The sequence below is a fragment of the Eriocheir sinensis genome, chromosome 1, assembly GCF_024679095.1.
Source record: "Eriocheir sinensis breed Jianghai 21 chromosome 1, ASM2467909v1, whole genome shotgun sequence".
In the NCBI taxonomy this organism is placed as follows: domain Eukaryota; kingdom Metazoa; phylum Arthropoda; class Malacostraca; order Decapoda; family Varunidae; genus Eriocheir; species Eriocheir sinensis.
In genome coordinates, this window is record NC_066509.1 from 13,375,539 (window position 1) to 13,387,541 (window position 12,003).

Consider the following 12,003-nt stretch of genomic DNA (forward strand, 5'->3'; position numbering starts at 1 on the left):
AGCGTCGTGTTATCATTACCCCTTTCACACTAATCTTCCTCCTCTCACCGTTCTCCCACGTTTCTCCTCTCACCCTCTTCTTAGATTAACGTTTAATCTACCCTTCAGACCCGGGTACATACACACACACCACGGTATCAACTCTTCCCCAGTAGGTAATCCTTTCCTTCCACCTCTCCGCACAGCAAGGCTATTATAGCACTGGAGTTGGGACGGATGGGCTTTCTCCTGACTCCCGTACACCCTTCTCTGCTACCTAGATTGTCCTTATATATTTACAAGACAATGATTACTCTCTCCTACACGTCTTCCGTCCTAGCACCCTTATGTGGCACCACGCCGTAAAACCGAGAGGAGAAAAATGTTATATGGTGTCGGTTTACTCATACAGGGACATTCGCTTTTTTTTAAAGTTTTACATCACGCTTCTCCCTGTTATAATGTCATTACTCTTGGCTTCTAAACTACTAAATAAAGGCAAAGAGACCGTGACAGTAACCTTTTAAAATAACTTTCTCCCTCTCTTCATCCACTTTAGATAAGGATGCACACTCAAACTAGGGCATTAGGTCATGTATATATACCTAACTCTTTTCAATGAACGCAACTATTAAACTTTCAACATTAATGCTTCTAACGCATGAGCAGGCACCATTAAAAGGTCCCTGTAACTATCTTCTTACTAAGGTATTAAGTCATATATATGTATACGTAATTCTTTTTAATGAACACCCAAAACTTTCTACATTAAAACTCCTAATACACGAGCAGACACCATATCAAGGCCTCTGTGATTATCTAGTCCCTTGTCTCCCCCTCCAGGCTGGGCCATATGCTGTGGGGCAACTGCAGCGCGGCGGACCACGGCATCAACCTCCTCCTGCACGCCGGGGTCACGCTGCTCTTCGCCCACACGCTGCTTAACGCCCTCCGCCTCACGCCTCTGCAAGTGCTCCTCAGCGGCCTAACCTTCGCCACGCACCCCGTCCATACCGAAGCAGTAGGTAGTGACGGCCAGGCGAGGAAGGAGGGGAAGGCGCTGATTTTTTTTTTTTTTTTTTTTTTACAGCAGAGAAAGCAGGTCAAGGACGAAAGCAAAACAAAAAACAAAAAAGCCATCTGCTGCTCTCGCAAAAGAAAATAGAATGCGTGGCTAGAAGAGAGGGTCGATTATATAGCTGGGAGACCTTGCCATGTTCAAAGGCAAAAACAAAAAATACAAAGAAAAAAAGCCGGTATGCTCTACCCTCGCAAAAGAAAACAGAACGAGTGGCCTGAGTAGAGAGTCAATTATACGGCTGCGCGACCTGTACATGTATTCCAGGAGGAGCTTAACAGATTTCATTACGGATCAGGAAAATGGTTAATGAAGTCTACTATCGACAAAATTAGCGTTTAAAGGGAAGGAAAATACATCAAGAAATATAAATCTACCCAGCCATAAAGCCAAGTCTCATGCAGCCTCATATTTCAGTTTTAAGTTATTCACCATTCAGCAACACACACACACACACACACACACACACACACACACACACACACACTAAAAGACTTTCACCATCACTGTATTTCCCTCCCACATTCACAGCCTCCACCAGAATCATGCATTAGGAAGTGTAAAGGAACAGAATGAGTGAACGCTTGCACACCTGACTGTCGTATTCACCTCCTTCACTGTCTGCCAAATTGTTATTGTCTGCCCTTTCCTTCCCTCCAGCACCTGCTTTTCCATCCTTTCACGGACCACTGCTGCACAACCCAGGCTTACAAGTAGGCCATGAAAATAAACATTCTCTACAAATCCTTAAATCTTCCATATTCTTTCTGCCATTTTCCTTCCTTCACTACCAGGCCCCGAGTTCCTTTACAGTCCACTACTTGCAAATCTAATTCTTCATCCTAACATATACACTTATCTTATAACTCTCAGTCTATCTTATTTCTCCTGCCATTTTCTTCCTCCACTATCTGCTTTCCATTTACTTTGCAATCCACTACTTGCACAATCTAATTATGCAATCTGATTAGTGCCGTGAAAGCAATTAGTCTAAATACTCAGTCAGTCTACCTTAATTCTCCTGATATTTACTTTCCTCCAATACCTGTTTCTGATTTCCTTTGCAGTCCACTACTTGCATCATCTAATTCTTCAGCCTTAGTAATGCCAAGGAGAGTTTAAACATATCAGTCCGGCTACTTATATCTTGTACCATTTTCCTTCCTCCACTTCCTGCTTCTGGTTTCTGTTGCAGTCCACTACTTGCCAAATCTTATTCTTCAACCTTAGCAATGCCATGGAACCCATCTGAACACATCTGACAGTGTACCTTCTGCCATTTTCCTTCCTCCAGTACCTGTTCACCCATTCCCTTTATCGTCCATTAGCGCCCCTTAAAAAAGACCCTATTTAGGAAGATGCAATGCCATGGAAAGTCTAAACACATCAATCAGTCCATCCTATTTCTTCTACTTTTTCTCTTCCTCCAATAATACCTGTTTACTCATTCCCTTTATCGTCCACTAACGCCCCTTTAAGAGACCCTATCTAGGAAGATGCAATGCCATGGAAACAGTCTAAGCACATCAATCAGTCCATCCTATTTCTTCTACTTTTTTTCTCTTCCTCAAATAATACCTGTTTACTCATTCCCTTCATAGCCCACTAACGCCCTTTTAAGAGACCCTATGTAAACCCATGTAAACAGTCTAAACCCATCAGTCACTCCTCATTATTTCTCCTGCCATTCCTTTCCTCCAATACCTAGCCTACTCATTTATTCCCTCTATCGTCTACTAACGCCCCCCTAAAAAGATCCTATTTATAAAGAGGCGGCGACCAAAGGGAAGTCTCTCGTGGCCCCGCGCTGTGACGACCCAGGCTGCGAACTCAACAACATGCTGCCGTCCCTCGCCCTGCTCAGTTATCTTCTCCCGGACGGTTTCTAATTACATTTTCTCGCCATTACGAATATCCATCATCCTGGTTTGGTTCAGTTTTAATTAATCCACTTCAATAACCTCTTGGACCTTGATGTGCAGTGCTTTAATAAGTTCTCTCTCTCTCTCTCTCTCTCTCTCTCTCTCTCTCTCTCTCTCTCTCTCTCTCTCTCTCTCTCTCTCTCTCTCTCTCTCTCTCTCTCTCTCTCTCTCTCCCCAGATGGTGTCGGAAGCGTAGTTTTTAGCCTCTCTCTCTCTCTCTCTCTCTCTCTCTCTCTCTCTCTCTCTCTCTCTCTCTCTCTCTCTCTCTCTCTCTCTCTCTCTCTCTCTCTCTCTCTCTCTCTCTCTCTCTCTCTCTCTCTCTCTCTCTCCTGAAAACGTATTTATCTTGCATCACACGCTCCCTCTCAGCCAGAATTAATCACTATTTTTCTTCTCCCTCGCCCTTGCCCTTACTCGCTCCTTGTCCATTTAGTTCTTAGGTCCTGGTTGTCGTCTGCTGGTGTCAATACGCGGTGGGGAATTAATTACATAACGCCTATTTTTTTCATATATATATTTACGGGTATACCTATAGTGTTGATTTTTCGTACCTTTCTGAATTAGATTTCCTGTTTGGGCAGTTAACTTTTCGCTCTTCATCATTAACCTCATGTCATTTTTACTCATCAACTGACAGCTATGAAGTGAAAGGCGGAAAATGTGAGGAGGAAGGGGAAGGGAACGACTCTCAAAAAAAAAAAAAATAAACTTCAAAAAATTTATCATGTCTTGGGTTGATACGTTGCGGAGAGCAGTTTGAGGTTCAGGATACGTGTATGCATTTCCGAGATCGAATACCGCTTTCTTATATTTACTTGCACGGTTTTTTTTTTTCATCTCCCTCTCTCTCTCTCTCTTTTTCTCGGTTTGTCGGTGGTAAAGTTTATTTTCCGAAATGGCGAGCTTTGATCTGAAGGACTGAAGGGAGGCGGACAAGGATGGAGTAATATTGGTTCACAAGGGGAAGGAATTAAAAAAAAATGTGTGTGTTTGTGTGTGTGTGTGTGGGTGTGGGTGTGTGTGTGTGTGTGTGTGGGTGTGGTGGAATTTGCCGGAGGTGAGAGGGAAAGGGAAACGGAGGGAAGGGAAGGAAGAGGAAATGGAATGAAAAGAAAGATAGGAAAGGAAAGGGGAGGCTAGACAAGGAAAGACAAAGAAGAGAAAGGAAGTGGAAATGAAGGGAGCGGTGTGGGGGAGGATGTAGGGAGAGGAGTGGAAGAGAGGGAAGGAAGTAATCACGGGAAGGAAGAAACGCTTAAGGAGCAGGAATGTGGAGGGACGGGAGAGGGTAGGGTAGGGAGAGGAATGGAAGGGAAGGATGGAGGGAAGTAATTACAGGAAGGAATAAACTCATAAGGAACAGAAATATGAAGGGACGGATGCAATGAGGAGAAGAAACGGGGAAGCAGCACGCAGATGAAGATTTCCATAAGAGGGTCGCTCAGAAAATGGGCGACGCAGAGATCCGAGACGGAGAAAATAAATGGCAAAAGAAGTCGATGAAGATATATGGCTTTAAGCGAGGAAAATGATGATGGAGAAAAAAAGAGCAAGGAATGGAATGCGCGATATTGGACCCGACCCATGAAGAGAGAAAGATGAGGAAATAAGAAAAGTATCCGATCGATTCTCATAATGAAAACCCATTTATCTTTGAAGCGACACAACAAAGTACGGAACAATTTTAACGTTTCGCTGCAACGCTAATTTTGCCCTCCGGCGTGTGTCGTAGCTATAACGCTGTGCCCTGTGTAAATATGAAACGGCAAGAAAAATGAGAGATCGATTTAAATAATGAGAACCTATTAATCGCGAAACGACCCAGATAAGTACGTGGCAATTGTAAGGTTTGGCTGCAGCGTGCATTTACCTTTCTGACTGATATCATAACTTTGACGGTGCAATGCCTCTTAACCCCTTGGATGCGGATTTCCTACAAGAAGACATCACCAAGCAACAGGAATGGAACAAAAAGTGGCTGCTACAATTCAATGAAGTAAAAATGTAAAGTCATGCACCTTAGGAGGGGAAATCCAACATACCAATACCACATGGGAAACTCTCCACTATCCACCACTGTAATTACCAGGCTACCAGTGAAAGCCAAGGCCGGGCCTGTTGCAGCGGAGGGGTTAACAAGTATGAACAGAGTATTTCCATCTAATATAACCGAACGTCCAGGTTTCTCCGTCCACACTATTTATATAACCAGATAGCGAAGAAAAAATAACGTTCTAAGCAATTGTCAAAGCACAGGATCACAAAATACCACTAAAATAATCTCATGTATCATATGCTTCGTTGTCTGTTGTCTATCATATGGAGCAAAAAAATACTACACCACTCCTGCATTTGCTTCCACGCCGAGGGAAAAAATAATAAATCCTGGTGTTCTCGTGTGCATGTGTTGCCGCGTGTGGAAAAGAGGGGAGGCAGAGTGTTCTGTGCTGCGACGTATGGGGGAAAAAGATGAAACATTGCCCCTTTAAAGTGATGAAACGCAACATAGCAGCAGGAAGCGAAGTAAGTGTCCGCTATGTTTTTTTTCGCGTGTGTGTTTGTGTTTGCTGGAGAGTGTGTGTGTGTGTGTGTGTGTGTGTGTGTGTGTGTGTGTGTGTGTGTGTGTGTGTATGCGCCTGCCGTGTACAGCATCACAACGTTGATTTGGTTATTTCCGGAGCATCCATAACCTCTCCCCAAGAACAGGTTATGCATCTTCGTATTTTTCTTCCCCTTCCATCGCCTTCCCCTTCATCCATTGCTATTCTCCTTTACGGGCAGAAGCATCACCACTACTACCACTACCACCACTACTACTACCATTACATGACCACCACATTCCACCACTACCAACACCACCAGCCCCACACCATTACCTCATAACCACTAGCACCACGCCCACCTCCCACCATCTCCACCGCTTCCAACATACCGCTCTCCTCCTTCCTTCCCTTCTTTGTTAATTTATTGACTCGATACTCTCTACCACCACCACCACCTTCACGCCCTGCTCTACCTTCCTTATTTATGTTTCTCCCTTCCTCCTTTTCTTCATTACTACCACGAACACAGCCACGCACTACCTTTCTTTCTCAGCATCACGCCCTGGTCTTCCTTCCATCCTTCCTCCCTTCCTTGTGGTGTTTCTCCATTCCTCCCTTTCTTTCGTTACTACCACCAACACAGCCACACTATTCTTTTCTTCCTTTTTTCTCACCCTCATTACCACACCCAGGTCTTCCTCCCCTCCTTCCTTCCTTCCTTCCTTCCTTATTTCGTTTCTCCCTTCCTTCCTTTCTTTACTACCACCGCACAAATATAATCACACTCATCTTTTCCTTTACTTTTTACACTCAGCATCGCGCTCTACTTTACCTTCCTTCCTTCCTTCCTTCCTTATTCTGTTTTCTCCTTTCCTTCCTTTCTTTCACAACTATCATTATCACAGTCACATCCTTTCTTCCTCAGCCTCAGCATTACACCCTTCCTTCCTTCCTTCCCTCCTATCGTATCTCCCATCTTTTCTTTCACGAGCACCACCAACACACACAAACACACATCTCTTCTCTTCTTTCTCACGCTCAGCATCAGCATCACCTGTCTCCCTCCCGCCACAGGTAACAGGTGTGGTGGGTCGAGCAGATCTGCTGGCCGCCGCGACGTTCCTGGCCTCCTTCTGCGCCTACCACAGGTGAGAGGAAGGGAAAACGCAGCCTGGAAATACTCACCTAACATTATTTTGGCAACTCGAGTATATACTTTTATTTTTCTGCGAGGCGCGCGTTGCCGGCACAACACGTATGCTAAAAGTATAAACAAAGCATTCTTGTTTGGGGAAGTTCTTTTGCTTTCTTTGTAGGAGCAGCATGTTGCGGATTTTTGCTGGTGCTGTTATTGTTGAGTTTGTTCTAAGTCTGTCTACTCTTAATTTAAAAATGCATTATGTAAAATCTGTTTCTCACATTTTTACCGTGGCACCGCACCCTTCTCCGCTTTTCCTTATTTTCTTCTTACAACGCCATTTTTTTTCTCTCTTTCATTCTCTTCTATCGTTTCCGCTTTCTTCTCCTTTTACCTTCTCCCCTTCCTCTTTTTGAGTCCCTTACTTCTTTTCTGGTTCCCCTTCTCTTCATTCTTTTTTTTTTCTCCTCCTCCTCCTCCTCCTTCTGCTCTTCAACCTCAACCTCCTGCTCCTTTTCCTCCTCCTTTTCCCCCTCCTCCTCCTCCTCCTCCTCCTCCTCCTCTTTTTCCTTCTCCTCTTCCTCCTCCTAACCGTTTTTTTTCTCTCAGGTCAGTGGTAGCGAGTGGCAGAGAGACGGAGCGGTCCTGGCTAAGGTGGGCGGGCGTGTGGGCGTGCGTGGGCGTGGGCTGCAAGGAACACGCCCTCACAGTGCTGGGCGTGTGCGCAGCTTGGGACCTTGCCATCCACGCCTCAGCACTAAGGAGGTAAGATTAAAAAAAATAAATCTTCTGTAATAAAAAAATGTTAAAAAAAAAAAGTTCCGCGTACGCTACATCAACAAAGCGAGTAAAACGCCCTGAGCCAGAGTCCCTCGCACGAGAAAACACAACACGACAAGGGCCCTTCACCTGGTGGGCGGCAATAAAAGCTGTGACTGACGCTTCTCCCTCTCGCTCTCCCTCTCCACAGGTGTGTTCTCGGCAGGTGGGATTCGTGCCTCCTCACCTGTCTGGCGCGGAGATTAGGGAAAGTGATTGGCCTGGTGAGTGAACTAGAGAGCACCATTTGTATTCTGCACGCTTTGCTATCTTCCTCTGCCATCTTTGTAAGCAGAAAGTTCCAGTTATTTCTTTTTATTCATTTTTCTCTTGGTCTGGTTCCTTTACCGTAAAAGCTGACAATGGTTATGCTCCCTATAATCATTTGTCAATATTAGTCAACTGTAGAACAAAGCCCTTGCCGAATTTATCTACCTCTCGCTGTCTGATGTTAAGTCTTCTTCCCCTTCCAGCAAAGGATTTTAATTGCATCTCTGTCTGCCCCGACTTCTATAATCACTATTGCTATTAATTTACTTGGTATGCTCACCTGTTATCAGTTCCAAGAGAGGTATGACTTGCCCGAGTACCCTTTTTACTCATCAGTCAATGTTACTCTACTACGGAACAATGGCCTTTGACAATAATCCCCACCTCTCTCTCTTAACTGTTATAGTTATTAACAAATCTGGACACTAATTTAGGTTTATTAATCACAGAACAGGCAATTGAGTTTAGCTGGAGGAACTTTATTGTTTTCAACGCTCACTCCCTTTCTGTGCGTAATCAGTAATAATATGCATCACTCATCCATTACGATGATTAATAAACCTTGAAGGCAAATTAACTGAATAGCTGCAAACGCTGTCCATTATCTCGGAACAATACGTCGGAGCGCGTGTGAATTATTTGTTGATTCAACTCCGTTCTCCCCTCGCCGCGCCCCTAAGAGCGTGCTGGTGGTCAGCGCGAGGGTGGGAATGATGAGGGCGGCTCCCGTCTTCTCGGATCAAGACAATCCCGCCTCGTTCAGCCGCAGTCCCCTTACCAGGTAAATCCTCTAAAGCTGCACACAGAAAACGTGTCGCCCTTAGTTTATCCGCGGTGCTGAAATGGCTTACACACACTTCCAATTCCAAAGATTGACCTTTTCTCCTCTACACACAAACATTAAGTAGTATACAATAATAAGCATTTTCCAAAGTTTCTAAAACCACTCTAGGAAACTTCTCTTCTTCACTTTATAGGCAACACTTCAATGGCTTATAAAAATTCATAAAATTTAATGCTATCCCTCTAAAAATTAGATGGAGAGGTTGACAAGCTCTTAGAAACGTCACCTTATCCTGTCATTGCATCTTGGCCACCCTCTGAAAGACGATAATATTCTTTACTTCACACGTAATACTTAAGAGGCTTGAAAGCATTAATAAAAGCTCTTTCACATCTTGGTTCTTGATGTCTTTACGATGCTGCCGTGCAAGCATCACACCTTGCCACACACTATCTGGTCTCCTTTATGAGCAGTTCCTTTCAGCTTTAGGAGCCTTTAAGAAGTCGATACTTTTAAAAAAATATTTGTAATAAATAAGAACTCGAACGGAGAAAAGAAAGCCAACACGAAAATGCACGTCTTCTTCTTTTTCCTCTTCTCCAACTGTTGGAAGATGTAAAATGCAAACCAACAAACTTTAACCATATTTGAATAATTTGGTCCCTCGCCGCTCGCTCCCAGCAGCTGCAGAGCGTAACAAAGGCATAATTCCTTCTTCGTCTTCTCTCCCTCTCCCTCTTGAGGTTCCTCACGAAGACTTATCTGCCTGCACACAACACGTGGCTCTTACTGTGTCCGGTGCAGCTTTCCTACGACTGGCAGCTCGGGTCTGTCCCCCTCGTGACCTCCCTCTCAGACCCCAGGAACGCCGCCTCTTGTGCCCTCTACGGCTGCCTCGTTCTGCTCTTCCTCTCCTCCTTCAGATCCAGGGTAAGGAGAAGGGTAAGCAGTTCGGTGAATAGTGCTGCGGGAACGAGGCTGAATAGTTGTTTGCTGAGATCTCTGTGGGTGAATACCGTTGTGGTTTTCTTCTCATTCTCTTCCTGCAACTTCTACCTTCCTTGTCTGTCTTCTCTCTCTTGTTGTTTTTATTCTTGTTCTTATTCTTCTTGTTTTTGTTTTTATATCATTTTCCTTGGTTTCCTCCTCCTCCTCCTCCTCCTCCTCCTGCCCCTCCACGTACACCTACACCTCTTTTCCTCCTCCTCCTCCATTAGTGACTAAGGTAGATTTAAAAGAAAGAGAAGGTATCTGCAGGTGAATGACGAAGTCGATTAGAGAGATTGGTTTTTCAGGGAAACACGGTTAGGTGGGGAGACAAAGGAAAAAATGATAGACAGAATCAGAAACAGGGAAGGGAGTGAGCGAGTGAATGAGTAAGTGCGAGAGAGAGAGAAAAGTCATCAGCAGGGAACTAGGAAGAGAGCGTGTGGAGAAAAGAAAGAGGGGAGAGAGGAGAGGAAAGGCAAGACCAGCAAGTCGTCACCAAGGCGAGTCCACATTTCTCCCTCCACACGAGGCATGCCAACCCATAAATCGGTTTTCCTCAGTCAAGGGAACGAAGCTTTTCCTGGATTCACTGAGAGCCTGTTTGGTCCGCTCCGGCCCCCTTCAGGTAAGGTTAGGGCGGTGGAGTCGTGATTCCTGGCTTGTTTTTGTTCTGGCTACACTGATGTGAGGCAGAAACACAAACACATTTCCAGCGATCTATATTGATATTGTCCTCTTGACTTCTTTCTTGTCATTTTTGTATGAGCAGGATCTTTGCAAGGTTTACTTAAGTTTGGTTTCGCCTCGGGCTGTCTCCTCTATCGCTAGAAGAATGGCTATCCTTGAACACACCAGAACTCTTTTTATTTACGGTATAGTAGACAATCGAAAGGCAAAACAAAATAAAAAATCCACACAACGATATTTTTAAAAAGAAAAAGAAGCTGAAAGCACTGTTTAAATACAATTCCAGGTGTATCGGTTCCTATGACTTGAACTCTTGAAAGAGTTCAAGTCATAATAAGAAAAAATACAGACGATGGCGGTTCCAGTGTTTGTCCGTTTGAGAAACAAAAGAATAAATATAATGATTACCGCCTGCATGTGGATGTTGGATATCATAATGATAAGTTTAAGTAGAAGGACATGCGTGTGCTGTTGTTAAATACTTATGGACACCCAAATAAATAATACAAGGGAAAAAAATACATAAATAACCAATAACATAAAATAAAAACAGCTCCAGACTAAGAATATCCTCAAACAACACAAAAGGACACGGATCTATGAGAAAATAACTCCAAAACAAAGAAATCCAATATAATTTTTTTTTAATCCGTTACAAAGGCTCTCCACGGACTGCCTTGAACCAGACAAACTCCGTGCAACGTTGCTTCCCTTGTTATATCATCACTTACACGCTAAATGCTCTCCTGAACTTTGTAACAACATGCCTCCACCGCTCCTATGACCTCGCTGAACAGAACTTTCTACTCAAGTTCATCCCGGTGATGTTCAACTTCCTAATGCAAGATTAAACCAGTCTCCAATCTTTCCCCTCAGTGATAAACCCTGGAAAGAACCTCCCTTCTATTGCATTTCTTTTTCCTTGAGGCTTAAAGGAAACTTTCGAAAGACTTCTCTCGAACTAAATTTTGTCAAAGTCTTTCAGCTATTTTCTGCCTCTCCTCTTGTATTGAGTAGGCATTTTGTTCATGAATTTGTTTTGCCCTTTGAGAGCTCTCCTGTCCCTTAAAATAAACTTTCACACCGTTGTCAAGTAAATTTAAAGCGTCCCTCAGCGTCTGATTCTCCAACAGCACAGCCACGAGGGTCGGGCGGCGCTGTGGGGGCTGCTGGTGCTGGTGATCCCCTTCCTCCCCGCCTCCAACCTGCTCTTCCCCGTGGGGTTCATGGTGGCTGAGCGTGTTCTCTATATCCCCAGGTACGTGTGTGTCGTGTCATGCCTGTTTGCTTGTGTTATGTGACGTGCTGTGGTGTGATCGAGGGCTTTTTTTGGGTCTGTGTGTGTGTGTGTGTGTGTGCGTGTGTGTGTGTGTGTGTGTGTGTTCCATGTGTTGTGTTGTGTTGTATTGTCTGGTTTCCTGCGGTATATACAATAAAAAACAGCACTGCCCGAACACTAATGAAAAAATGAAAGAGCGCACGAGTGAAGTCGATCTGTTGAAAGGAGAAATATCTTTGCACAATCCTTTGTTAGCGCGGATACACAATTCTTTTATTATTCTCTTCTTTAATTATTCAAGGAAAAACGAGACCCATTACGCTTGCACATTTATTTGTATTTTTTTCTCGACAAATGCATTCATCGTATTCCACAAGTGAAAACCCATTATTTTTTTTTATTTGAGCAATGAATGTTTGCGCTCTCTCTCTCTCTCTCTCTCTCTCTCTCTCTCTCTCTCTCTCTCTCTCTCTCTCTCTCTCTCTCTCTCTCTCTCTCTCTCTCTCTCTCTCTC

General features: G+C 44.1%; 1 protein-coding gene across 1 annotated transcript in view; it reads left to right on the plus strand.

Annotated features, from left to right (window-relative positions):
• The first annotated feature begins 754 nt into the window (after nt 1–754).
• LOC126995208 (protein O-mannosyl-transferase TMTC1-like) overlaps nt 755–12,003 on the plus strand; it is a 22,488-nt gene continuing 11,239 nt past the window's right edge. Inside the window, exons 1-7 of the mRNA XM_050854551.1 lie at nt 755–1,000; nt 6,597–6,670; nt 7,270–7,425; nt 7,631–7,703; nt 8,430–8,530; nt 9,277–9,463; nt 11,344–11,468. Coding sequence (XP_050710508.1) covers nt 833–1,000; nt 6,597–6,670; nt 7,270–7,425; nt 7,631–7,703; nt 8,430–8,530; nt 9,277–9,463; nt 11,344–11,468 — 884 coding nt within the window. The 5' untranslated portion in view covers nt 755–832. The remainder of the gene's footprint in view (nt 1,001–6,596; nt 6,671–7,269; nt 7,426–7,630; nt 7,704–8,429; nt 8,531–9,276; nt 9,464–11,343; nt 11,469–12,003) is intronic.